Raw genomic sequence first — 26,194 nt, 5'->3', positions numbered from 1 at the left:
GAATGAAATGCTCTGTTTAGTGCCACAAGCAATAAATAGTGAAGGTTTTGCACTAACATTTTACTGGCAGCTGTGCAGGGTAGAAATCACTGTCCTCGCTAAAGTTTGGAAACCCATTGAAAAGCTGTGAGCAGATGTGTCACGTTCATCCCTATACTTGTAGGGATGTGCAGACAGATGTCCTTGCAGTCTCACCTGGCCCCATGTAAAGTGTCTTGTCACACACAGACAGTGAGCAGTAACGGATATTTAGTTGCTGGATGAGCTATTGCCTGGCATTAGCACTAGCTAGACTCCCCATGTGCTGTAATGCTCTTTGCCTGCAGCTGAACCGTCCAAAGAAAAATGTCAAACTCTTTCCTATCTCTGGTATCTTCCAAGCAAACCTATTTGAATCCTCCACCAGAAAGACATGAACTGGCTTTCAGAGAGGATGTAGAATCCTGTCTGACCTGCACTGACAAGGATGTCTTGTGGTAGGATAACTGATGCAGCTGTTACAGTATGAGGAATTTTTTGTTTTTCAGGGTCAGAGGGAAGACCCACACGTACACGTGAAGAGTCAGTAAAACAGGCAGAGCTACACTTTCAGCAGCGTATCTTAAAATAATTGGCTTTACCACACTGGTGCAACCACAGCTTTTGGTAATATAGCTGTGTCCTGGGCATGCAGGCCAGTACATTCATATGCCTTTCCATTTTCTATACGATTCGTTGTATTACAGGGACTCACATTTAGAAGAAGTAATTGGTACATGCTGGCAAGGAAGTACTTCTGCCAGTAATGCCGACTTTGCTCCTCTAAACAGAGCAAATGGAGCACAAGCTCTCTCTATGTGAGATGGATTTCCTGGAGACTTTATTGGCAAACTTACTGGATGAAGACACTATGGAAAAACCTCACTTTGAACAAATGGGCCATGATTTTAAGGAAGATGATGCTAGAATACTTCAGAGGTTTTTGTACCACTAAGACCCTCATTATTTGCTTTCCTGGACTATTTTTCCTTAAAGAATTTAACTGCATAAAATGTTCACAGCTAGTGCTGAATTCTCATTTTAATTCAAGTATTGGTTGACAATTTTCCCCATGATTATTTGCTCGTTGATACTGCTAAGTTCTGAAAGATTTTTTATGTTTGATGCATTTGCTAAAACTGGACTCATATCCTTTTATCAACTTTTGAATTACGATAGTTTGAAGAAAAAACACTGCTAACTTGAACTTTGCAACATTTGTCTGTGTGGCTTTACGTGTTATCCCAATAGCAGTTTGATTCGTTGGATTCTGCCTGAAGCAAAACTCTTTTAGGGAGTCAAGGTAGATTTGCTTAGGTAAAACCTGCGGGATTTCTCTCTACTGGAAAATGAGTACAATTAGACAAATACATGTTTAGAAAGACAAACTGCTTTCAAAAAGCATAGCTAATTTAACAGTAACAAAGCAGCATAGTGTGTACTCAACTCTGAACATTTCTTTTAAAAAATAAGAATTAAGAAAAATTCTTAATTAAGAATTCCTAAGAATTAATAAAGATTTTTTTTAAAAAAATATTTTACAAATTAGGAAGAATTATGAAGAATGAATTGCTGTCACTAGCTTTAACCTCCAATATTACTCATTCTTTAAAGATTGAACTTGCAGGACTGCTAATCTACTGTTTGTTGGTGGTTTGTCCAGCCATCCTAGATGAAGATCCTCAGTGTAGTCATCAATTACAGATGTTAATTGAAGGGGTGAACTAAGCAGTTGCAGAAACGTCCTGCACAGGGAAACAAAATGATGAGTAAGATCTTTAGATCACTACTGGTGGTAAGTGTTCTGTTGAGTATTTGCATATATGCAGTGAAACATTGCCTGCATTAAGCTTTACAGAAAAAAAAAAAACAAACAAAAAAAAAACCAAACCAACAAAAAAACACCTGCATTTGAACAAAAGTGACTGAAGGGAGAAGCTGAAAGCTTTTTTTTCCCCCCTTTTTTTGTTGTTTCTGGTTGGTGTGTTTTTGTTTTTTTGTTTTTTTTTTCCTCTCTGTTGCATGACAATGCAAGCAGGAATTACTACTTTAAAAAAAATATCTGCTGGTGTGTGCTTCCTGTTCCAGTTTGTTTAGTCACAAGTCTGAATTAGATCTCTCCGTTGGTTGGTTTCATTTACTATAAACAGGTCTTGTGCTTTGTTTCAATACATCAAAGCCCATAGCCAGGCACAGACAGGTAATGTAAAAGGGAGTGAGAAAGTTTACAATGTTGCTTCATTGTTTCTTTAAGCCTTCCAGACAACGGTCAGAGGGATCACCCGGAGGTTAAAAGAAGGCTTGGCTGTTTTGTTGTTGTGTGGTTGTGTTTGGTTTTGCTTTTTGGTTTTGGTTGTGTTTTTTTATTTTTAATATAAACTGGTTTCTCTTTTGTTCCTTTTCTAGAAACCACATGTAACTTTAGGTCAGAAAAGGGTAAAATGTGGCACTTCTTTAACCCGCGGTACCGCTGCGGCGGGGTGAGCGGGTCAGGCAGAAGTGCGGGCTCCTCTCCCCGCTGCGCTGACGCCGCCGATGCTGTCCGTCAGGTGAGTACCAGAGGCTGATTTTCTTTTCAAATCTCCATCCACCTGAAGGATGCCGTGGCCAAGGAGGGTGTTTTCTCATGACTGACACAGCCAAAAAGAATCACCGGTTTAGCTCTTTAAAGATAAAAGGGAATCACTCCTTCCCACAGCGTTTTAAGTAAAGCTGCCCTAAAAGTTTACTTCCTTGCAGCCCTTGTATCTCTCCAGGTTTCCCTCTCTCTTTTCTTCCTCTTTCTCTCTCTCTCTCTCTTAATCTGCCCTCTTAAAACAACAGGAATGCTGTACTGGCCCTCAGCCAGGCAAGCTTAGCGAGCAGGGTAAAATTTCAGTTCAGATTTACGGGAAGGTATTGGGAGTAAAAATCTGGTTTGGTGAGTTTAAGGCAGGGAGTAGTCAAGAGACAACCTTGCTACTGTGCGTGCGGAGAGAAAGGGAGGAGGAGGAGGAGGGGGTGTGTGTTTAAAAAAAACCACCCAGGCTGGGGATGAGAGACCGATTTTTCCCCTGTCCGAGTTTCAGTGCGTGCTCCTGAGCGCCTGCAGCCTTATCGGGTCTGTAGGCAGAAGTCGGGGCTGGGAGTGGAAGAGCTGAGCGGTGCCGGCGAGGAGCTCAGCGCCCTGCTCAGCGCCCTGGAATGTGCGGCTTAGGGCAGGGGCGAGCAGGGGCTTTGGCTTAGCTGGTACTAATTGCAAGTTTTAGTGCTCAAAAACTCTGTTAAAAAAAAAAAAAAAAAAAAAAAAAAGGAAAGAGCCAAGAGAGGGGGTTAAGGTTGGGAGAGCTGTTGCTCCAAGCAGCGGTGTGAGGAGTTGCTCAACTCTCATTGAGCAGCGTGGTAGAAAGGAAAATGCATTAGGTTCCTGCCCCGAAACGCTGCTGGTGCTGTGAATGGTGCTGGGCGCTGAGGTGGGCTCCAGGTAGGTCCCGCTGCTCTTCGGTCTGCTCTGCTCTTCCTCTGTTCGCGCCTGAGGGTTTACACTGCTGGGCTCGGGGTGGCCATGTAAAGGGACAGATGTTCACTCAGCAAATACATTTAAAAATATTGCTGGGGGGAAAAGGCGAATGGAGAGGACTGCAGAGATTCTCAGAGAAGTTTTGGTGACTCTTTCCAAGTGACAGATTTCTGGTGGTTCTGAGGAAAGGTGACAGATGAGAGGTAGAAGCGGGTATTAAATAAGGACAGAGCGAGAAGCAATCTGTAGAGCGTAGAGTTTTAAGTTAAAAGACGTGTGTTTCTCCATGTCAAAGAAGAACTACAGCGTGACGTGCCTAATGTCTTTGGAGTACACTGGAAGAGTATTTCGTTTGTGTGGCTGTTTCTTCTTTTTCAACGTTTTAAATAGTGTAGTTCGCGCAGAACGCGGAGGGGTGGCACCGGTGACAGGGAGGTGACAAGAGGGCTCTGACAATGGCTGCTGTCTGCCAGTCTGTTATAGACATTAGCATAAGGCTGGGATCTTATCTGGGAAAAGTTTCTGACGGCCTTTAAAAGACGTATCGATCGGGAGGTCAAGCATCTCCTTCACTCAGGTATGTGTGATTGGATGAGAAATACCAGGGACTGCGTATTAATTTTAAAACACATAGCTGACCTTTTTTTTTTTTTAAGAGGGAAAGCTGCACAGTTCATTTCTTCTTAGGAATTTAAAATAAGACTTTGAGCTAAAGCCAAAGTATTATACTAGTTAAAGATGGGCTGGGACCTAACAGATCTCAAAATCCCTCCTAAATTTTATCAGCTCAACCGGGCCGAGCTGGCGAAGGGCAGGAGCATAACACCGGGCTGAAATGAGCCGCCCGAGGCTAGCACAAACTGAGCACGGGTGCCTTTCCGCGCCTCCTAAAATTTGCAAATGATAATTTGGACAAGCCTGCAATTACTCTTTGCCCGCCGAGCCGGGTTCACACGGTGCGGCAGGGAGCGGGGCGGTGTCGCAAGCGGGGCCGGGCCGGCTGCCAGCGGGGCCGCGCCGCAGGTGCCGGGCGGGGGGCGGGAGCGCGCCCGCGGCGTCAAGCGGAGCCTGGTATCCAGCTGGAAAACGGGAAGGCGGCGTTCGCTCCGGAGGGGAAGCAGAGATAATGCCGGGGATGCGCCGCTGACTGGTGTCCGGCAGACTCGTAGCACGAGTGCTGAAGGCTAACGAACTGCTATCTGGGAGATAAACGGGGAGGCAGACCCTTTTCTCGCACGTTTGCTCTCTCCCCACGCCTCCCCTGCATATTCCCACCCTGGGAAAGGTTCTTCTCCTGGCTTGTTTTAATGGCGTGCATCCCGCCGGGAGCTGGGGGCAGGTGCTCCCACCTCACCTCCCTGCCCAGGCAGACCCCAGCTCCCCCCCTGCTTTCGGGTGCTGACCTGCTCTGGGACTCAGGCTCTGGGCTCTGGGTGTTGTTAGGGAAACATTTAAAGGTTGTCTGGTGTGTAAATACAGTTGCTAATCATTTCTGTGTGTTCCTGTAGCGGCCTGTGAAGCAAAATTTTTGTTTGAAGTTTCAGAAAGTAAAGGAATGTGCTGCCTTCAATACACCAGATTAAAAAAAAAAAAAAACAAAAAAAACAAAAACAAAAAAAACCCGTTGAAAACTTTGGAATAAAAGTATTTAATATAAGCAGTGGAGGTGGCAGAGCCTTCAAGGAATACTTAGTTCAATGGCAGTTTGGTCTGAAACTTTGACCTTGCACAGCCTGCGCCTGGCTGCCTTCAGCAGGGCTCTCCCCAGCAGCAGGGTCTGCTGCTGGGGCTGCCCATGTTTCAGGGTCTTGGCTTTCTCCCCACACCAGAGCCACCTCACTCCTTTGCTACTATGTGAAATGCTACAGCCTCTTCTGCAAAAGCTGTGAGAGCATCTGGCAGAAGGCAGAAGTGTTTGCTTTTGCTTGTTAGGATACGTTTTTTCCACCGTCAGCTGGTTTCCCCTGTGAAAATTAAGACTGCTTGTGTAAAAAGCTGGAAATTATGCTTTTTTGGTAGCTGATTAAAAATATTTAATCTGAGCAACATAGATGGCAATTCTTACTTCTGCCATCATAGACTTATGATTGGCTCTGACAACCAGTGAAATAGATTTTTATGGTTTTAAGTGTATACTGAAGTCCCATTAATTGGGTTGGCAATGGCATATTCAAAATTTATTAATATCCTACAGTTAGAGAAGAAAATCCAGGGGTTAATCTGGGGTGGGTATGCAAGCACCTGTTGATTTGCCGTAGGAGCCCACAGCACCATTAGAGTGACAACCTCCAGCAAATGTTGTATGACACTTACAGGTGAAACAATAATCTTGTCTTTCATTCAAACTGCTGGCTGTGATCATCCATGCATGGTTTCCCAAATCAATACTGCTCTGATTTATTGAGAAATTTAATAGGGGATAATATGTGCTCTTTGTGAAGAAATGTTGCCAGATCCTGTTCCTGTTGAAAAAAAGAAATCAGTGGATGAACGTAAAGATCAGGCTTGCTTTGTAGCAAGGAAGCAGATCTGCTGGGCTAACCGTGAAGGCACTGTCTCCATGCCTGTGTATGGGTGTATGTAGCTGCTTCTTTCGTCAGGAAGTTGAGATCCAAATTACCAATGACCTAAACCCACAAATCCTTCCTTATATTGTAGTCGAGTTACTTTGAAATTTGTTTCATATGGGGAATTTTAGGTGCCATCTTCAAGGTTGTAAAATGGATCCTGTGAACAGGATATTTTTGTGTGCTGTTTTAGCAGAAGGAAGGACTCCGACCTTTATCTTTCCAGTAAGAGGCCTAAAATAATATTTCTTTCTGCTGTTGTAATTTTTTTTCCCCAATAAAATGCTTCTGCGTACACCTAGCTCTTGCCAAGATCAGGAACATCTCAGTAGCCTTGCTGAGACAATGCAAGCTTTGTATAGCTATGGCTGGTAGGATTTTGGTGACACAGTGAACTCAACAGAGCAAAACAACTTCTTAGTAACTGCAGAGCTGACTACCTTATATTTGAGGGAAATTTTGCCCTTTCCATTCTTTCATTTGCTATGATCACAACCAAGATTTCATTTAAAAAGAAGAGAGAGTTTTTTGATATTTTGTAAGAGTGTGTTTCACAAAATGTACTTATAGTCTGGATGTTATCTTTTACCTAGCTAGGTTGTAAAGCTGAGACTAAATCAGCACAGACGGGCTTATTTGGCATGAGATGGAAGGAAACTACGAATGCACAAAAATCCTCAACCAAGAATCCTAAGACAACAGTGACTTTCAGCTGTTTCCAAAGTGGGCATGGCTTAACCAGCCACTGACAACTGTAGTGCTCTCCGTCCTATTCGCCAGCATGAAGGCTGTTGGGAGATTTACTCTGGAGAAGCACCACCCCAAGTGATGTAGTTCAGGGCTGCATTCGTATTTTGGCCTTTTGAGTACCCAGTGGGTGTGCGTGAGTTCTGCCTTTGAAATCAACTGAAATACTGCCTCTGCATTTCAGTCTTGTATCAGAGAAACTTAATAAGCTCCACCACAAGTCAGGGTGTAGGTTCAGCCTCAGCAAGTTGAGTTCTCAGTAACATTAAAAAGGTTGTTAATTATTGCACTGTCATAGACCCGGGATTCCTGACCTGGGTGTTGCTGCTGTGTGTGTACTCTGCTCCACAGGCGGAGTGGAAGGACTGTCACGGCTCTGTGGGGTTTATGCATGAAATACCCAGCGAAAGGCAAGAGGTGAGTTAAACGTGGGGTGGAGCACAAGGAAATGATGGGGGGGTCAGCTGGGTACAGAGCAAGCACGCTGGCAGCCTGGCCATTGTTGCACTATTTCAGCAGCAAGGGAGAGATTTTAGAAGGAATTTAGGAGAGATGAGCAAAGCTCCTCTGCAGTTGTGACCACGGAGGTAGACCCGGGGAGGAATTGTAAGGGAAAACAGAAAGGTACTTGATGGAAAGCATAAAGCAGGTGTTCAAAAGCTGCAAAAAGTACCCATTTCCCATTTGGCTCTGCCTGCCTGTGCAAGCACTGTATAAGGACACTTTTATTTTATTTGTTAGAGAATGGGGAGCTGGTCAACAGCAGCATAAAAATGAGTGGCACACTCAAAATATCGGGCTAAGAAAATGACCCTTGCAATAGTATTTGGAAGATGAAACAATGAATCAAGGCTGCAGTTACGACAGCAGAGAAAACAATGTTGCTGTTACTGAGCTAATGGAAGGGTGAGACTCTGGAGAAGTGTTTTAGCTATGAGGGTAGATAGAATCGGCAATGCCTTTCACATGTAATAAGAAAGCATCATCAGATCTTAGCTATAGCTTGAGTGAAAGGCTGCCCAAATAAAAACTGTGCCCTGCCTGCAAACAGAGTGGCAATTATCACTGCAGAGAGAAAAGAGATTTTGGGTATCCCCTGAGAGTGGGGGTATCAGGGACTCTGTTTTCTCCATGCTAGGCTGGAAGCAATGCTAGGCTTTCAGTAGACAGTCTTTCAGAAGGTACATAAAACATGGATGAGGGACATCAGCTGGGCTGGATATTATGGGAAAGCAAATTAAAAGGAATTGAAGTATAGGGGGAATGTGCAATTGAACTTGGTAGAAAGATGATGGTGAAAAGAGGTCATCAGGGTTGATGGAGTGGAAATCACAGAAAGGCTGAATGGTGAGACATAATGGGGAAGGCTAATGGATGGTGCTGAATGGGACCACTTGAAGGTTAGTGCGGGGAAAAATCAGCAGTAGGGAGCCTGGAGTATGAGCAGTGCATGCAAAAGAGATGGTCTTTTTTAGGAGTAAAGGGAAGGATCAGGGCAGCAGAGGAAGGGAATAGGTGGGATGGACACAGCACAATGAGAGGGCGATATGAGTCACCAGCGTAAATCAGCAGCAGTGAGAAGAGAAAAATGGAGAATCAAAACTGAAGGAGGAAGGTAGTAGACTTGGGTGGAGGGGAGGTGTCTGCAGGGCTGGGAAGGGAAGGGAGGAAATGATAAATGAGGGATCCTTGTAAAGAGGAGGAGGAAGAAAGGGGGGAAAAGATCAACTCACTGAGTAGTCTGATTCCAGTTAGGGAAAATCTGAGACAAAGATGCTTCATTAGGGTTTGAAAGCTTTCCTGCTGAAGCAACAAGGTTTTAGGACCTGGAGGAATGGAACTATGAAGACACTGTGGCTGACTGAGGTCTTTAAAGCTGGAGTGTGTGCTGGAGTGGGAAATTGAGGTCATTAGGGCTGGGCAGGTGGCTTGCAGGGTGCGACTGCAGGAGCTTTCGAGGATGGGGAGAGAGGAAGAGCCAGAGCTGGGGAAAAAGGCACCAAAGACAAGGAGGGAATATAGAGTCAAAACATGAAGATGCATGCAGGGACATGTCCTCAAGAAGTTTTTAAAACAAAAGAGCACATTCAGCTCACCTTAATAAAATATTTACATTAATGACATGACTTTAGGCCATGTCCACATCATGTACATGCTTCTGGCAGTAAAATTTCTGTTGGCTGTGGGTGCTTCAATTTCAGAGAGTTCGTGCACTGGTGCCCACATCCTAATGTGAGTGCTAGACCTCACAGGGATATTTCATTGTCATTAGTGTTCATATTAAAGATAGCACTAGTAAGATGCTTGAAGCTCACAGGAGCATCGTTGCAGGTAAAGCTGCAAGCAGAGATAGGTTTCATGGGTGGGTGTATTCAGACTTTCAGGATTGCAGTACAGTGTGTGGCTCTTGAAGGCTGACTCTGTCCTTGCCTTTTCGGCCTCATGAAGCAAGCAAGAAAAGACCCACTGTATCTGACTGATACAGTGCTGAGTGCACACCTTCAAGGGATGGGAAGGTGGAGGTGCCTCAGGTTGGATCAAGGAGATCTGAACATGCTTATTGCTGCTGCTATGTGTGGTGTCTTACTCAGTATTTATGAAGTAAACAGGGTGACGAAATGCTGCTGACAAGGTTGTCTGCTCACCCTGAGCACCAAGGCCCAGGGTAGCTGCAGATGTACCCAGTGGTGCTGCACAACACCAGGGTCCAGGAGCAAGCTTTGACCTGGGCACGGTCCAAACAGGCCACAGCTGCCCTGCAAGGAAGAAAAACCCCGTGATTTTCATAGAAGCGAATTGTGCTGAGCAGTAATAGAAAGGCTTCTACGTGTTTCTTCTACATACTGAAGTCCCAAGTCTCATCTTACCTGTGTGAGTCACAGGTCAGACTGTACGTGTGCAGAATAAATCTCCCCAAGTGCCATAGGGGTGGCAAGGGGTGTCTGATATGCTGGGAGGGTGCTCTGCCTCCAACGCAGCCCGAGATTGGCAGCGACTCCGGAGCACATCTGTGGCTGCTCTGCTCCTGTCTGCCTTGTCATGTGCCAGCCTGCAGCCTCTGGAGCCCTTCCTAATATTGGAAAGTCTTTTCTCTGACCTGTGTTTTACCACGGGTGTTCTCAAGTCCTTATCTGAGGTGCTGAGAAGATCAGAGACCATGTCTTCCCATGTCCAATTTTTATTTCTTCTGAAAATTCTGGCTTTCTGCAGGTATTAGTCTGCAAGCTTACATTCCTGGTAAGCAGCAAGATGGACTGACAAACAATTTTTGTTTAACTGTTTGCTGACCTTAGGAGTCTAAGTAAGAAAATTCTTGTCAAAATTCCTATGCAAATTCCTGGCTATTCCATGGCTACCTGCTTCTGGCAAGTTTATCAGCTCTCTGCCTGGTTGATATATGGGGCACTATGTAAAGCCTACAGCTCTGAGGGATGTGGAATGAACTGCCAGAAGGCCTAAGTGCAGTTAGGTATGGCTAAACTGGAGGCACTGGTGACCTTGGGTGTTTTGCTCACAGAGCAGTTCCAGGGCTTTTTTTCCTCCCTTTATCTACAGCATTATCTGGATCTTTAACTGTGGGGTTTTGATTCCTGCCATCTCCCAGAGACAGCTTTATGGTGCTATGCTAGTAGGAAGAGAGAGGCACCGCGAACAGGGATTTGAGAGGTGTGTTAGCCGTGATCCTGCAAGCCCCTGGGCTGTGGGGCTGCTGCCAGCAGGCTGCTGGCACCGTTGTGGTGTCCATCCCACTGGTAAAGCAACACAGCAGAGGGCTGAGCCTGTTCGACCAGCCTCAGCTTGTAGCTTGGTGGAGGAGGCTGAAATCTGAGCCAGATCCTGGCATTTCCACCTGTAGATTGCTGAGCTTTGGAAAAAACCTCAAAAAAACAGAAAAAGAAAAAGTACGTTATTTGTATTTATGTTGTTGCGCTCTGTGCAAATAGTAGCCTTTCTTCTACACTGGTATCACGGATCACTGGCTTCAGTGAAGTTAGTAAAAGTGCTCTGTACCTCTATAGGTGCAGAGATCAAGGCTTTGGTAAATTTAACTTTGCAGCTGTCTGGGAAATACTTTGCTTCTTATAAACAGTTGTAGGCCTCTCTGTATATGCACAGCAGGTACACAAATCAGTCTCAGTGCTGGATTTTTAATTCCCAAAGCACTGTCAGTCAGCTGTCAGTGATTAGTTACCATCTTTGTCTCTGGTTTAGGGGGATGATCTCAATGGGATCATTTTCCCTTACTGTGCTATAATTTCCCTGCCAATAAATAAGAAATAAATATTTTTTTTCTTCTCCTCTTGCAAAACACTAGAAATTCACTCTTGAGGAGGGCCATAGGAGACAGGGTGTTAAAGAATATACTGTGTATGTACAAGAGGTGATAGGGATGCACCTGCTTCTAGCATGAAACATCTCTCCCTCTCTGTATTTTCCAATAAGCACAACTGTTTTTTCTAAATAAGTAAGTTGCGTGAAAAATACAGGGTCTCCAAAGAAAATGAAAGCAAAACTGCTGCAGTGCGATCTACTTACCTATGGGCAGTTGTAATAAACTTAGTTTTATGAAAAATACCATGTATCCATAAGACTAGCAGGTTAGATTTGCAATAAAGCTTCATACTGGTAATAGTGAAAATCAGTTAAAGACCATGGTTGTCCGTGAATGCTGTGGGTACACAGGCTGTACAAGGGAGTTGTGAGCTGGGGTGTAAGTTTATAGTATCTTTGGACACATCTTTTAGTTTTTAATGTGTAGGCAACTGTATGTTCTTTTTTCTTGTACTCCAAAGTAATCAGAAAGGATCCTGCTGCATTTTGGGAGCTGTAATCATGCTACCACAGGGCAGATACAAGGCTATCTGTCCCCACGTGTGTAGTCTTGCCTTAGAAATACCCACAAATGGGTTGAACAAACCCTTTCCAGAGCTGAGGCTGGTGCAAAGAGGATTAGATAAGCTTGCTAGTTGTTGTTGTGCAAGTTTGTTTCTGAGTTCTGGGTTCAAAGCAAAACTCAGCCAAAACCACAGGATCGAAACTCCTCAGTAGCCAGACTCCATCCATGCGGTGCAATACAGCAGTCAGCACGCAGCGCCTAAAGCTGACTCACTGCTTCCCCATCCTACACGGTCCGCCTTTGCTTTCTGTCACAGGCACCAGTTTCTGGGGCCTCTGTACTCTCCACTTGCTCTGCCTGTGTCCATCAGTGAGTTTAGGTCCGTGGCCGGGGATCCTGGAGCAGGATGCATGTCTGCAAGGATGCAAAGCAAGGGGTTGCTGAGCAAGGGGTCTGTGGAGCACCAGGGCACACTCAGTCTGGTTCAGAGTGCTATATAGCTGGATGCAGAGATGCTGGTACCATGGAAAAGCAGAAAGGATGACCCCCTTCCCCTCTAACATCAGGAGCTCTGAATGACATGCAAAGTGAAGGAGCCAGGCTTTCATTTTCACTCCATTTCTACATTGTTCAAACCTGGATTCCAGCCACGCTGCCAAAATGCAGGAAGAGCTTAACTTCTGCCTCACCTCTGACAAGGGGGCACTGCCTCTGTGTCTTCTAAAACAAGCGCTGTAACATGAATGATGTGATATGAACAGCATTTTATTGCTCCTCCTATAGATCCAAACCATTTCTATCACATTTCCTCTTTCTCTAATCTTATCTGTCTCATGTTGCAATCCTTGCTGTGCTTCCCTATTTCCAAATCAAAGCACAATCTTTCTGCAAAAAATCTGAAAGCTGCCTCCATTTTGAAATGCAGCCCGTTTTAAACAAAGAACATCAGTTGGTTGTTAACTCATCGGTTTGCTAATCCTTACCTGGAAAATAACAGATGCCAAAATCATTGCATTCTTAAAGCTCTTGCAAATGTCAATCACTATTAAATAAAGTTTTTTTTCTGAGTTCACACATACTATTGCATGTATATGTGCAATAGGGTGTAGAACAAGCCAGGCAAGAAGCAAAAAGTGTATGAATGACTGGTTTTGCAGGTAGAGCACCAGTATAAAACTTAGGAAGCCTGGGTTCACATCCCTGCCTTGCCACAGAAAATGGCACGGATGAATTAACAACAGTATGGTCAAGTGGGTTGTTCTGGTTGCTGTGGATATCTGTTTTGTTGTTACTGTCTGCCAGAGCAGCTGAACATCTCACTGGGTTGTAAGGTCTTGCGGCAGGATCTGATGTGGCTGATCTTTGGGGAGCTATAGCAAGTCGCAGGGTCTTTTCTGTGTATTTGGCTTACACCTTCGTTTTGGCAGGGTTGGGCAGCTGTGCACGGGAAGTTGTGCTGTGAGAGCCCTGAGGAGGGATGAGGGAAGATGCTGATCAACTGGACACCTAACCCAAACCTCTAGCAGCCTCTGGGCTCCCTGTCTCAGCTCCCCTTTCTACACTGTCCTCAGCACCACCACAGCCCTGTGCGGGGGCCTTTGGGAAGTGCTGCTGGTGCTACGTAGGTCTTTGTAATCACCAAGGGAGGGTGGGGAACTGCCCAGCAGGTTGTGTTTTGTGCTGCACTTTTGCCCCTGTGGGCACCCACTGCCAGAGCGGGTGAGTGGTGCTTGCGGTGAAACCCTGTAAGGCCAGGAGAGTCTCCAGGGTGCTGGTTGTGACGAGTCCCAGGTTTCTGCCTCAAATCACTGCTTTTGGAAAAAGAGTTTGAAATGCACTGCTAAAGGGCCTGTAGCTTTGGTATCAATAAACAGATACAACTGTTGTAGCCCACTTCAGAAAAAACTGTGCATGCAATATAACCTGCAGAGATCTGGGACTGTACCTGCTCCAAGTGCATGAGACTTTACATCCAAATATTCCCATTGTACAAGCAGATGTAAAAGGAAGAAGACAGGGCAGCTGTTGTCAATAAGGATGTCCGGCATTTTCTAGGGGACTATTTTCATTTGCTCATAATTTTGTAAAACTTTGGCCTCTGAATTGTTGCGAAAAGCCGAGAACCATGAGAAAACATATTTACCCTTGTATTGGTTCAGAAAACTGATTGACCAACTTTTGTGATGTCCTTCACATGGCTACCAGGGCAGGGTGAGTATCTGCAAGAGAATGCCTTCGTGGCACCTTCTCTGGTGGAGCTAGGGCTGGATGGTTCCATGGAGCATTTGAGTCTGTACAAGTGAAAAAATTAGCACCTAAATTTCTAAACACAGAAAGAAGTAAACAGAACTTTGGTGATGTCACTCACGTGGCTACCAGGGTAGGGTGAGAACCACCAAGAGGATTCCTTCCTGGCACCTTCTCTGGTGGAGCTGTGCATGGGTGGTTTCATAGCGCATTTTGGCTCCGTACGAGTGCCAAAGCAAGCAGCTACTTTTCTCACCACAGAAAGCAGGTAGCAGAACTTTTGTGATGTCCCTCACATGGCTACCAGGGCAGGGTGGGAACCACAAAGGGAATTCTTTTTTTCATAGAAGCTAATTGTGTTGAGCAATAATAAAAAGGCTTCTAGGTGCTTCTTCCACATACTGAAGAAACATACGATTAACATCTGTAATTGATGACTAGACTGAGGATCTTCATCTAGGATGGCTGGACAAAGCAAGCCCCCAGCAAACAGATTAGCAGTCCTGCAAGTTCAATCTTTAAAGAATGAGTAATATTGGAGGTTATAGGCATCCTTTTTTAATCAGCAGACTTAGGATTTGTTATGCCCATGCTTAGGGTCCAAAAATAAAACATTAATAAAATGTGTTACTTAAATACACAGAGAGAAAACCAAACCAAATATAAAACAAAACCAGCTAATATTTGGCAATCTTACTGTACTGTTGAGAATCCATTTCCCCTTCACATGCTGGCCACCCTTTCCCTTGACTGAGGATTTCATTATCCCCAAGCCATGCTACTTCAGAGCTACTGGAGCTGAATACCCCTACTTGTTTTGCAGCTTATCTGTGTCACTCCTCTCTTTTCCAGTGACACTGTTCACTGGCTTGTCCTTGACCATTTGTGATTTTAGCCGGTTGCTGTCCTTCCAGGCTCTGTGTTGCTGTTTCTCTGGCCTTTAGGCATCTGTTTTTCCCTTCCTGTTAGCCGCTTCCTCACTATCTTTCATCACTTAATTCTTTCTCTTCAGTTAATAATTTTTTGGTACCTGAAGCTTCTTCCATTCTGTAACACACTGCTTCTAAGTGCAGCCTCTGAACTGCTGGGTTAATATTTGACAATGTGTCTGGGGGAAGGTGGTGGGGCTTTGCCACTCTGTCAGCAAGCCCTCCTCTTTTTTTAACCACAAAGTCCCTGGATTGAAACATTGCATGGCAAACTGCCTGAGGCATGTGATTTGTCCTGCATTTGCCTGGAGAGAGGCCCATGAGTTGCTTAACCTAAAACATTCTACCATTTCTGAAAATCAAAGTTAAACAATTAGGTTTTTTTCAAATTTTTGCAACCTCTTCCTAGGGCAGTGGCTTGACCTTTAGCAGGAAAGTGGCTCCTGCGCAGGGGCACTCAGGTTTAAGCAGGATATAAGCCTTTGAAAATCACAATTTCCATGTGTTTCGTGGAAACAGCTTTTAACATCCAGGTCCCAGAAGCCACTGTTCACACTGCTGTGCTCCAGTCTGAGCAAGACTTTAGTTGCACATCTGGTATGATGCTGCTAGGCTCTCTGCCCCCGAGTTCAAGAGCAGTGTATAGGGCATCTAAAGGCAAAGGAAGCAAAGAAACAGGTACTGGGGCTTGGACCTGTGAAGAGCAAGTTGAATCTAGGAACAAAGGAAAAGAAGAGACAGAGGAGTGACAAGGAGGTAGAGGGAAGATGACTGTTTTCTTGGAAAAGCTGATGAGGAGTCAGAAGGCTGATGGAAAGAGGGATTTGGGGAGGTAACTCAAATGGAAGGGACTGAGAACTGGGGGCTGGGCAGGGAGACAGCACATTTGGGAGCAGGGTCTGACATGGGGGGCTGCAAACAGAGCCAGGCAGGCAGGGGAACTTGGAGTGAGAGGTAACCAGAGGGAGGTAGTGATGTGAGCCTGGGGCACTGGTATCAGACAAGGACAGGAGGGTGAGATGGGACAGGTCACCCAAGGAGCCTGGACAGAGCCCAGGCACTTCTAGGTGTGAATCTAGGTGCTTTTCCCAGCACCCGCTTTCCCATGAAAAACTGGAAGTAGCCCCCTATTTCTGCCCCTTCCCTCTTCTACTGCTGCTGCCAGCAAATGCTGGGCTGGGCTGCTGCCCTGCCTCTGTGATTTACTCATTTACTCTGTGAAGCAGAAGTCCATGCAGTAAATCTCATGTGCTACTCCTCCAAGTGACATGTGTCAGTAGGATGCCACATGATGGAATTTGGGGTTGAGTTTCAGTTTGCATCAAAAAAAACCAAATGTACAAGCTTAGGAAACAGTGTGGAGATAGATCCTACTCAGAAAAAAATATGAAGTGTGCAATTCAGAGAGTGCCAGGTTTATAGCCTGCACAATCCTAATTTGCCTTCTGGTACATATGATCCTGTTTTTTGAAGGTACTCAGACCTGTTGAGTTTTTTTGTAGGATACTTGCCATATAAATATGTGAAAAGGAGGGTGGTCAGTAAGCAATTTTAAAAGGTTGTGTTTTTTTCTCCTGCTGTTCAGGATGTAAATGGTTCATAGTCTTGCATTGCTTTGCTCTGAAGAGGAATGTATTACTCTTTGGTATTTTAATGGTGTCCATCTCTATAGCATTTATATACTTACAAACAGTAATAAGATAATCTGCACAACAAGCATTTGATATTTATTTACTAAGAAAATAGAGACACAGAATATAAATTAAGAAGTTTACCATACAGTTTTGACTATACAGTTTAGGGCAAGGCACATATGAACTTTATTAGTTAAAGACTGTCTTCATGGAAAAATGTATTTAAGGTAAACAAGCTCTAGCTACAGATCTATGTCAAGCTAGGAGGGTATTTTAGGTGGTCAGAAATAAACATATGCAAATACGTTGAAGTGTTATTTCCATATTTTCAAAATAATGCAGCCACATTTTTTTTTGCTTTAGAATGATGTTTCATTTAAAAATTTGATCAAATTTAACAATAAAAATGGGGTAGAGAATCCAGAAATGAAATGTTTGTTTGCCTTTGGGCAGAATGAATTACTTTTTATTTTTACCCCCACTTCAGCTAGCAGTGTGAGTCAGTTGCACTGCTTGCCTTATGACTCTGTTTTCCAGAAAACTTAGTTTTGATTAAGACCTGCATTTTCAGAGTGCATTTCCCAGTGAGTTCACTTGCAGCAATAAGTTCTCTTTGCTTCTGCAAGCAAATTGCAGACCAGAAAATGTTCCCACTCGAAAATAAGGAACATGCAGTCAGTCAGTAACCATCTGTACAAAGCTTGGTTTAAATGACTTGGCCAGCAATACACAGGATCCATGTGCAGAGCTAGAACAGAAAGTAGTAACCAAAAGCCTGTTTATCTGCCTTAGCTATGAGTTCCCCTTTCTCACAGTGCATCAGGCGCCAATGCATCTCCTCCGATGTCTCTGGGAGAGTGGTGGGGGCAGCAGCCACCATCAGTGCCTGAGCCCAGCTTCTTTGCTGGAGCAGGGCTACCTTCTGCACTGCACGGCAAGTGGAGGAGGCCATCATCTCCTGTGAGGGTCCAAAGCAGTGCTGGATCCAATGTATAGCACCCACCTTCCAAATATCAGGGCTTCATAGGATCTCTGGCACTTCTCAGGGGGAGCAGCTCATTGCAGTCACCCATCCAGACCCAGGCTGGCACCTTCACCTAGTGAAACGTGAAGGTGAGGGCAGTGGTACTGCCTGTCAGGTTGGAGGGTACCCAGAGAAAGCACTACGATGCTACAGTTCCTTCTGCACTAGAAAGCCTGTGTTGGGGTGCGTGCCCAAAGGCAAATGGCTGAGGTGGGGAGATGCCAGCCCCCTCACCCTCATCGTCAGTGGCTGATTAGGTTTTGGGCTGGGAAGAGAGTCCCAGAACGTTGTTTCTGCACCATGGCCCATTTCTGTGTTTTATCCACATCCCTGCATGTCTGTGGGGTAAAAGCTGTAGGGGCAAACACTGGCTTCTCATGGGTGGAAGTCACCCATGCTCGGAATTGCGCTGGCTTAGGGGCTAGTTTCCGATGCTTCTGGGTGCAGTGGTCCCACACATATCCCTGCTGGCAGGCTGGAGACCTGGTGAGCCTGGCTTAGCAGGGCAAGTGACCAGTATCTTGCAGGGTAGCCTCTTTCACTGGCACTGTTGCACCTGGAAAAACAGCCTGTGTAGAAGATAAATGAGGCTGGTGTCCTTAGCATGATAAGACTGGAGGATAAAGAAGGAAGACATTAAGGAAGACAAATAGTGAGGAGAATGCTGAGGACTGGGATATTACCCTTTCTAGGTTTCCGAGCCTTAGACATTTCCTCACTTAGGGAACATGTCCAGCATGACTCTGACCACCAATTACACCTCTTCTAGAGATCTGTTTAATAAAAGTGACTTGTAAAAGCCAGAGTCAAATGTAGCCATCCACGCTGTGCTGCTACCGGGGTTGGCTCTCCTTTTCCTGGTGGATGGTAATTGCAAGTAATGGTTACCTGAAGGTAACACCATTTCAGGTGAGGAACAGAAGATTGGTAGGAGGCTGAGGTGGTGGGACTGTGGACTCGGAGGTGCCCACCACACAGTGCTGTTTCTCTGCTTTGTACTTTGCCTTCAGACAGGCTGGGGCTGACGCACAGCTGTGCAGAGGGCTGCTTCTCCTCCCCAGGAGCCATCCCACCAGCCTGTATGACTTGAAAGGTGCAAGATCAGAGCCTGAATGCATTAAATGTCCCAGCCAGCATGAACTAGCAAAGGTTTGGTTCTTTTAACATATTGTTCTAAAGCAGAAGTGGACAAATGAAAGATGTCCATTGCACTATCGGAGATGCCGGAAGGCAAGGCAGCCCCTGGTCAAATAGCTTGACATCCAGAGTGAGAAACGAAGCAGACAGAGCAGCCTCCCTCATGCACAGCAAATGGCTGAAGATAAGGATGAAACCTCCTGTCCTGAGTGGGCTGAAATGTGGCAGATCACGCTGCAGCCTTCGCTGAGCAAGCCCAGGTTGTGAGCATGCTTACGAAGACTAGTGGGTGGATGATTCATAGAGCAAAGGACCCCCAAAAAAGCAGAAGAGTTTGCGCTCCTCTGATATGGGACACAGCACTTAAACTCTTCTCCTAACCCGGCATGGTAGCGACATGTTCCCTTTCATGCACCTGCCCCCATGCTCATCCTCATTTTCTCTGTTCTTCTGCAAGGTCACTGGCTTTGAGAAGGTCCTGCAATGCGTGATGATAGCTTTTTAACACATGATGGTAACTTCTCAAAAAGTGCAGGACTGTCATTATCATTTCTTGTCTGTCTATTCTTCTGTTCATTTAATGGGACCATCACAGAGAAGGCAAGCTGCCCTCTTTTCGTCTCCAAAGTTTTGGTCAGGGCTGCAGTGCAAGCGTTGGCTGGCCCAGCTGTGTTGGCCAGATCATACTTAATTCCTTCTCCCTGTGCTTCACCCCTGCTTTTCCACACCAACAAAACTAGGGGTAATACCCAACCACCTCACCAGGGAAAGCTCCTCACCTGCTGGCCAGATTTTACCTGTATAGGCTGTATGTACAATGTGCTGGTACAACGTACAGGGAAGACACAGCCTGAATTTTGTGTGAACCACAGCAGCTTTCAGCAGCGCCCATCCCGCAGCAGCTCACAGCCACCTTGGCTGTCTAATGGTGACAAAGAGAGCTGGTGTCTGCACTGGTTGTGCCTAATTACTTGAAACTGGTGAAAATCAGCATGTGGTTTTCTGGCTTTCAAAGCTGAATTGTTGTTAACCCCCTTGGAGATAACATGCATTATTATTGTTGTACTTCAGCAGGTTTTTTTCCCATTGTATTCTCTCTCTGTTCAGACTTTGATTTAATATTCCTTCTCTCCTTCTGTTTTGGCTACTCTGTGTCTTAGCGCTTAGAGATTTCCTGCCCATATATTGAAAGTTTTTAATGAAGAATTTCAGCAGCCCTCAGAGTTACCAGCAAAAGCCCTCTGCAGATTTTGACAGAAGGAGTTATATGAAATTACTTCTAATCTCTTTATCCTTGTCACACCACTCTGCTATGCAGTAATACACCAAAGAATTTCCAGAAAGCAAAGGTTGGCGACTTACAATACCTACCAACTTGGTTGAAAAAATAAATAATAAAGGAATTGGGAAGTGAATTCAATCTGCTGCTGTGTTAGCTGGGGGACAACGGAGGGGAAAAGCAGGGAGAGAAGGCTGGGAAAAGTAAATGCTTTCTCAGTTTAATTTAAAAACAAACAAACAAAAACCTTGGAGCCAAGCAAGCCATTTGCCTCAGAAGTTTAGATCATGTTCTGAAAGTTAAAAAATGAGGCGTTTTGGTTGTCTTTATCATGGCAGCTATCAATGGCACATTGTTAATCCCTGTTAGGGTGGCAAAGGTGCAAAACAAGTAACAGTATGTCCTTGAGTGCACCAGTTCTGTGCCTGACAGCTTTTCATTTTTCACCCCGTTGCGTAATGCTGGCATGCACGTATGACATATAGAGTATGAAACTTTCTGGGTAGGGCTTGATCCTCCATTCAAGTGAAGGGCAATACTCTTCCCGTTCTCAAAAAAAGGCAAGGTCATGGCGCGTGCTGGAGCCAGCCGCAGCCTGGCTGGGAAGACAGGCAGCATTATTTTGGTGTAGGTCAGCTCTCTCCCGCTCTAGTCCAACCTCATGTGCACTTGCGCAAGGACTTACCTTTTGAAATCCCATGGCAACTAATGGCTTTCACCACTTGCCCGCTGTTTGCTCAGGTTTAGTTTCTTAAAGGAAAGGGGGGGGTGAAGGAAAAAGAAACCCCAGCTGTTATTTCCTCCTGAGATACACACAGAGAGAAAACAGTATATTGGTTTTCTTGTACTCTGTCAGTCTTAGCCAAGCATTGTGTGTAGGTGTTATGTGATTAAAAAAAATAAGATTAAATGTGGGTGGGACTGAAAATGCAGTTGCTATTATTCATCTATTTATGCCATCATACACGTGTGATCAGGCTGTGATCTTGTGCAGCAGCCTAGGAACCTACGGACTGCTTGAATCATCCTTCTGTAAAAGGGCTAGGAGATGTGTTATTTAATCCTTCTACTAGATCAGCAAGGTCTGTATATGCTAAATTCGTATTTCATACCTACAGCCAGCATCAGCCCACACGTGATGAAACATCAGGGTATAAATCCATACCTGTGCTTTTTTCCCTTACAATATGCAAGCTCATCAGGATTCCAGCTGGGGAAAAAAAATTGTGTGAACAGCACACTTTCCAAAAAGTGAAGGTTTTGAAAAATAAAACTATTTGTAAGTATGGGTCAAGTTTGCAAAACAACCTGATCTATGTAAAAATAGATATTCCAAGGAAAATATTTTTCAGTTTGGAGCACCTTCAGTGGAAATTGTAGGAAATTGTAAAGAAGTGCTACAGAAAAAAAATCAAACTGAAATTGATTTTTTAATTTTGTTTAGAAAAGCAAGGGAAAAGAATCTTTGTTATTGTTGTTTCCGGACTCAACTTTTGATAGAAAAAAAGAAGGTTGTTTACACACCTCTACTTTCATACTTACACCTTCCCAGAAGGAGTAAAGATGTGGCACTGGCACTTGATGGCCAAGTCTTCCTCAGCTGCTTTGAATAGAGAGTTTTTACCAGGGAGTTTAATCCTGAATGCTCTTTCAGCTCTATGGAAACTTACCTGTGACATATGCAGACCATCCGAAAATATTAGGTATAGATCCCTTATCATGGTTTTGCAGGCTGAACCACATTCCTGCTTCCACAGAGAGCAGTTCTTCTAGCTGCAGGCAGTACAAACTTGTTGCAGTGCTAATTATTTGATCATCTACCTCAATATTTGCAGATGTAAAAGGTTTCTTTATTTTGGTTGTTTAGGAAGGGGTTTAGTTTTCTATCTCTGTTCCCCATTAGCTACATCTCTGCTAGTAAATTAGGCATGCCCAGAATCGCTCCCTGGCACGGAGACCAGATTGCCTCCAGAGAAGGATGCTGTCTCGCCTGCCAAAACCAAACGGCTGCACCCAGGCTTAAAGGGTGCAATTGGTTTCCAGCACCCAAGAACACTTCCTGATGTGATTCAACTGTATTTGCTTCTATAGAGCTCGTTCTTACGTCTCCCCCTTCCTTATTGGCACTAATCAGTACAACAGCCTCCTTCCAGAGACTCCAGAATCAGGTATATACTTATTATGTCCCCAAGCAAAGTATTTATGTTCAAATAAAAGTATAATTAGTGCTACCAGCATTAGCAAGTGTTCTAGAATGAGGCTGGTAGGAGAGAATGGAGCCATCAAGATAAAACCTGGGGATCTGCGGGATGTCTGCCCGGGAAGGAGCAGTGAAACAAGGTGAAATGACAGGTAGCAGCAGATGCTGACAGTGAGGGCTGCTGGCTGCTGCCAAACCTAACAGTTTCACTGGGAGTAAAGAATCCCTGAGCAGGCATGACAGGAGCGTGTTTTCAGGGGGGCAGGAGTCTGAAGTCTCTAATGGCCTATTTTTAGTGGGTTTTTTGATAGGGAGGAAACATTTGTCCAGCACAAATGTGCTGTGGATCTAAATTCCATTTTCCCTAATCTATCCTTACTGGGGATACTATTGAGAGCAGTTCCTTATCAGGGGACTAAAACAGTTGACTTCTGATTCCCATGGAAATGCAAAAGAAGCTGATTCCTTATTGCTGAGACCCTCCTGGAAGGACTGGGTGGGAAGTCACTGAAAGCCACTGACTTCCCAGCTGGTCAGTAAGACAGGGATCAGACTCGGCCACTTTGTCAGTTTAGAAGCAGACAATCCTTCTGATGAAAGTTTGGAGTTCTGTTGTCCATAGCCAGATTTTGGCACTATTTGTACGCACCTGTATAGCAAATGGGCTATGGTAGTAAACCTATTGAAAAGTAGAAAATACCTACATTTCCTTTACAAGAATAATACTGGAGATGAAACAATTTTAAAGCTGGTTTCGCATTCTGTGTGTAGAACAAAGTCTTCTCCTGTTATGTGGCAATAATGAATGCAAGGGAGATGCTTTTTTCTACAGAGTATACCTAATTTAACTGTCATCTGGGACTTTTGTTTCATAGATTAGATTTGTTATGCACTCCTTTCACCCACATGCACTAGGGTAGCATTTTTAAGAATTAACAACAACAACTTTGTTTCTCCGTTATTTCTAGTTTAACTAACATCTAATCCTCTTAGCTTTTATACCTTCACAAACAGGGATTTGTTTTGCTAAAAACTTTTAATTAGCTCAATCACATGGAGCAGGTATTGAACAACCCTAAGGCAAACACGTTTCAGACATCGGAGCGTCTCACCACCAGATTGGGAGAGCTAATTCTAGGAGCCCTTTGCTGCAGGGCTGCAGAACTTGAATAACAGGGTTGGTGAGTGGCTGGCACCCAGTTTTTCTACATAAGTGGGCAGCATTCTTTAATGGTAACTTGCCAGCTCCAAACAGTGTTTCATGATCCTTTGCTAGGCCCCCATGTCTGCTCTCCCTCCAAAGCAGCCCCTTGTTTTGTGCTTGCACAAGTCAGGGCAGCTCTGAAGAGTGCCAAGGATCTTCTCTCAGGTTTGGTAGGAGTGCTGAAGACCTGGCAGGTCAGTGGAACAAACAAATACATTAGCAGACTGAATTTTTGGTCTTGGTAATTTGAATCCAGAGGAAAGGCTGCTCGAGCGGCATATGTGTCCTAACCTAGGAAGCACAGGGTCACTGCTGCGGGGCAGGTGAGGCTGGGGAGGGAACGCTGATGCCTACGGGACCTGTGTTCCTGTGGCGTGTGAAATCAAATGAGAAAAGGAGCAGCTATCACAAAGCGGAAGAATGGACAGCCGTGAAAGAGCCGGAGTGAATGCTTGTGTAATGTGCTAAACATGTAATTATTAACTTGGAACCAGTCCTGCTGGAGAGCCAGGGCCATGGCTGTGCAAAGCCCACACATGGCTGTACGTAAGTGCTTCTTGGGTGCAGGCTGCCTCTCAGCAGGGATCCTCGGGGGCTATGTGGAACGTTTTGCACTGCCCCTCGAGCAAGTCTCTGTGGGAAACAAGCAATATTGTGATCAGCTGAGGCCAAAGGGAAAAACTATGCATGGTGACTGGCAGGGGTATTGCTTCTTTGCACTTTTCTAGCAGTAATATCATCCTCTGCCGTGTCTGCCACTGTGGGAGTTTTTGAAACAGCTGTGCCCGTAGGGGTGATGCTCACCAAGTCACCCCATTGAGGGCGCTGCCATGGAGTTATTTTTGGCTTGTATTCTCATCATAACCTTACTTTGGATCATTTAAAAACATAGTAGACATAAATAAGTAAGTAAGTGAGTGAGAAATAATATCAGCATTTTCTATTTAACTTTAAAGTTGCAGGGAGGTGCATCTACTACTTTCAGCCCTACTACTACCATGACTTTGCAACATAGCGGGAGCTTGCCTAGGCATCAGCTTTAATTGATTGCCAGTTAACTGAGGTATTTGATACATTTGTCCCCACAGTCTCTACATATTCGTTCCATCTCTAGCCGCTCCTCTTTAGGCTGCCAGCGCTGACTGAGAGCTGGGTGGCCCTGCTTCAGCAGAGGAGCAGATTCCTGGAAGGTCTGTTTAGTGAGCAGGGGACTACAAGCTCTTGCGATGCCTTAGCACACAAAGACCTGTGAGGAGCACAGCTATCCAAGCTGTTTTTTACAGATGTGGTTATGATGAGCTGCCCCTGCTGTAAACGATTAAAAATGCCCTCCTGTCCCAGTATGGGAGGAAAATCAGGTAGCCATATGGTGCACGTGCTAATGCAGGGTACCTGGTTTAAACATACTTGGTCATGTTCTGGCTAGACATAAAATTAGTTTTTAAAACCAATTATTCTGATGAATGGATGTAAAATCAATTGAAAATATGTTGCCTGAACAAGACTTGCATGATCAGGCAGAACTTCCATTAAGACCACTTACTGAGAGGAGTTAAAATAGCAAAAACATGAAGTATTAGAAGTTGTTCCTTAGGAAGCCAGCTTTTGATAAAGTCTGCTGTGAGCTCATCCTGAATTTTTGGCTTTCAGAGGGCAACTGAAAAGCTCAATGAGTCCTGTCAGCTGGATTATTTATCTCAGTAGCATCACATGCAGACTTTTGCAGACAACAGTAAGCATATGAGCGCTCACAATGTTGGTGATGTTCATATCATTAAGAAGTCCACTTTCTGACTGACTTAGACCTAACTGAAAACAAGACATAAGCCAATTGAGAATGTGGCAGAATGATGTGATGGAAGGGAGACATGATGTCTGGTAGTATAATTAAAAGCTAGTAAGTGCTTCTAAATAACAAGGGGATCTTAGCTTTAACAGCCAAAGTTCAGTATACCAAGTAAAGCCAAATGTTTGCTACTTCACTGAGTACCAAGATGAGAGCAATTGTGGGAATTCAGTGCTCACATGCTGCTGATTACATATTTGGGACCACTGGCCCACACTGAGCTTTGCATGACTTACACTCAGTATGTTCAATGTCCAGCCAGTGAGTGTGGGGTGAAGTTTTGTGGTGGGGATGTGCAAGGGAGACTGGGCAACAAGAACATTTTAGTAAATTCCCTAATCCCTTGGAAACAAGCAGCCAAAACATACGTGTGATACCCAGCAGCTGGCTGAGCAGGCTCAGGCTCAAACAGAGAACACCATGGGGGTCTCTTTGATTCAGGTCTATAAAATCCTGGGTAGTGTGGAGAGGGTGGGTGGGGGTGAGCTGCTCGCTGACTCTTGCAATGCAAGAAGTAGTGACTGTTAGACAAAGTTGAAGGAGCCATTTTCAGAGCAAAAGGAGATGCTTTTTCATGCAGCAAATACTAGACCTGTGAAACTCTTTGCCAAAGGGTGTGATAATTGCAGCAGTTTCTGCAGGTGTTGAAGGGAAGACTGGGCAAGTACTTGGAAGAGAGGTACACCACTGGGCAAACTAAACCAGGCTCAAGGAGTCCCCTGAGCTGAAAGTGGTTGGAGGCTGGAAGAAGACTTGCAGGAAAGATCACGTGCGTTCATCCTGCTCTTGCTGTTCTGTAGAGGTCAAGCAGTGGCCACTGCTGCAGACAGGTTACTGGTTACATGAGTCCCAAACATCTGAAGTAATAACACTGTTCTTATATTTTTGTTTGGATGGTGAACAAATTGTGTGCTGGTTTTCTGATGTGTAGATGAGTTCAAGGTGCTCTGGCTTCCCATCTGTGCCTGAGCTGGAGGAAAGAGCGCTGCAGGGAGCAGTGGTACCACAGTACCTGTGGGGCAGTAG

At 44.9% G+C, this 26,194-nt stretch overlaps 1 protein-coding gene and 1 long non-coding RNA gene across 6 annotated transcripts in view; one reads left to right on the top strand and one right to left on the bottom strand.

The window, feature by feature from the left end:
* The first annotated feature begins 2,111 nt into the window (after nucleotides 1-2,111).
* The window catches only part of RBM47 (RNA binding motif protein 47), an 82,115-nt gene continuing 58,032 nt past the window's right edge, over nucleotides 2,112-26,194 (top strand). For 2 of the 5 annotated variants that reach the window (XM_040594461.1, XM_040594450.1), the window contains exon 1: nucleotides 3,014-3,481. In XM_040594461.1, the coding sequence (XP_040450395.1) occupies nucleotides 3,453-3,481 (29 nt within the window). In that variant the 5' untranslated portion in view covers nucleotides 3,014-3,452. Of the gene's footprint in view, nucleotides 2,219-2,424; nucleotides 2,568-3,009; nucleotides 3,482-3,788; nucleotides 4,095-26,194 lie in introns of those variants that run through there. The other 3 variants (XM_040594470.1, XM_040594526.1, XM_040594507.1) reach the window with 3 other exon arrangements.
* On the bottom strand, nucleotides 5,136-16,817 carry LOC121088446. The gene is made up of 3 exons (XR_005827954.1): nucleotides 14,946-16,817; nucleotides 13,812-13,959; nucleotides 5,136-12,082 (listed from the first exon to the last, which is right to left on the bottom strand). It is a non-coding gene; the product is annotated as an uncharacterized LOC121088446 (long non-coding RNA).

This window comes from Falco naumanni, chromosome 1 (genome assembly GCF_017639655.2).
Source record: "Falco naumanni isolate bFalNau1 chromosome 1, bFalNau1.pat, whole genome shotgun sequence".
In the NCBI taxonomy this organism is placed as follows: domain Eukaryota; kingdom Metazoa; phylum Chordata; class Aves; order Falconiformes; family Falconidae; genus Falco; species Falco naumanni.
Note: the sequence above shows the minus strand (reverse complement) of the source record. Positions and strands in the feature narration are given on the sequence as shown.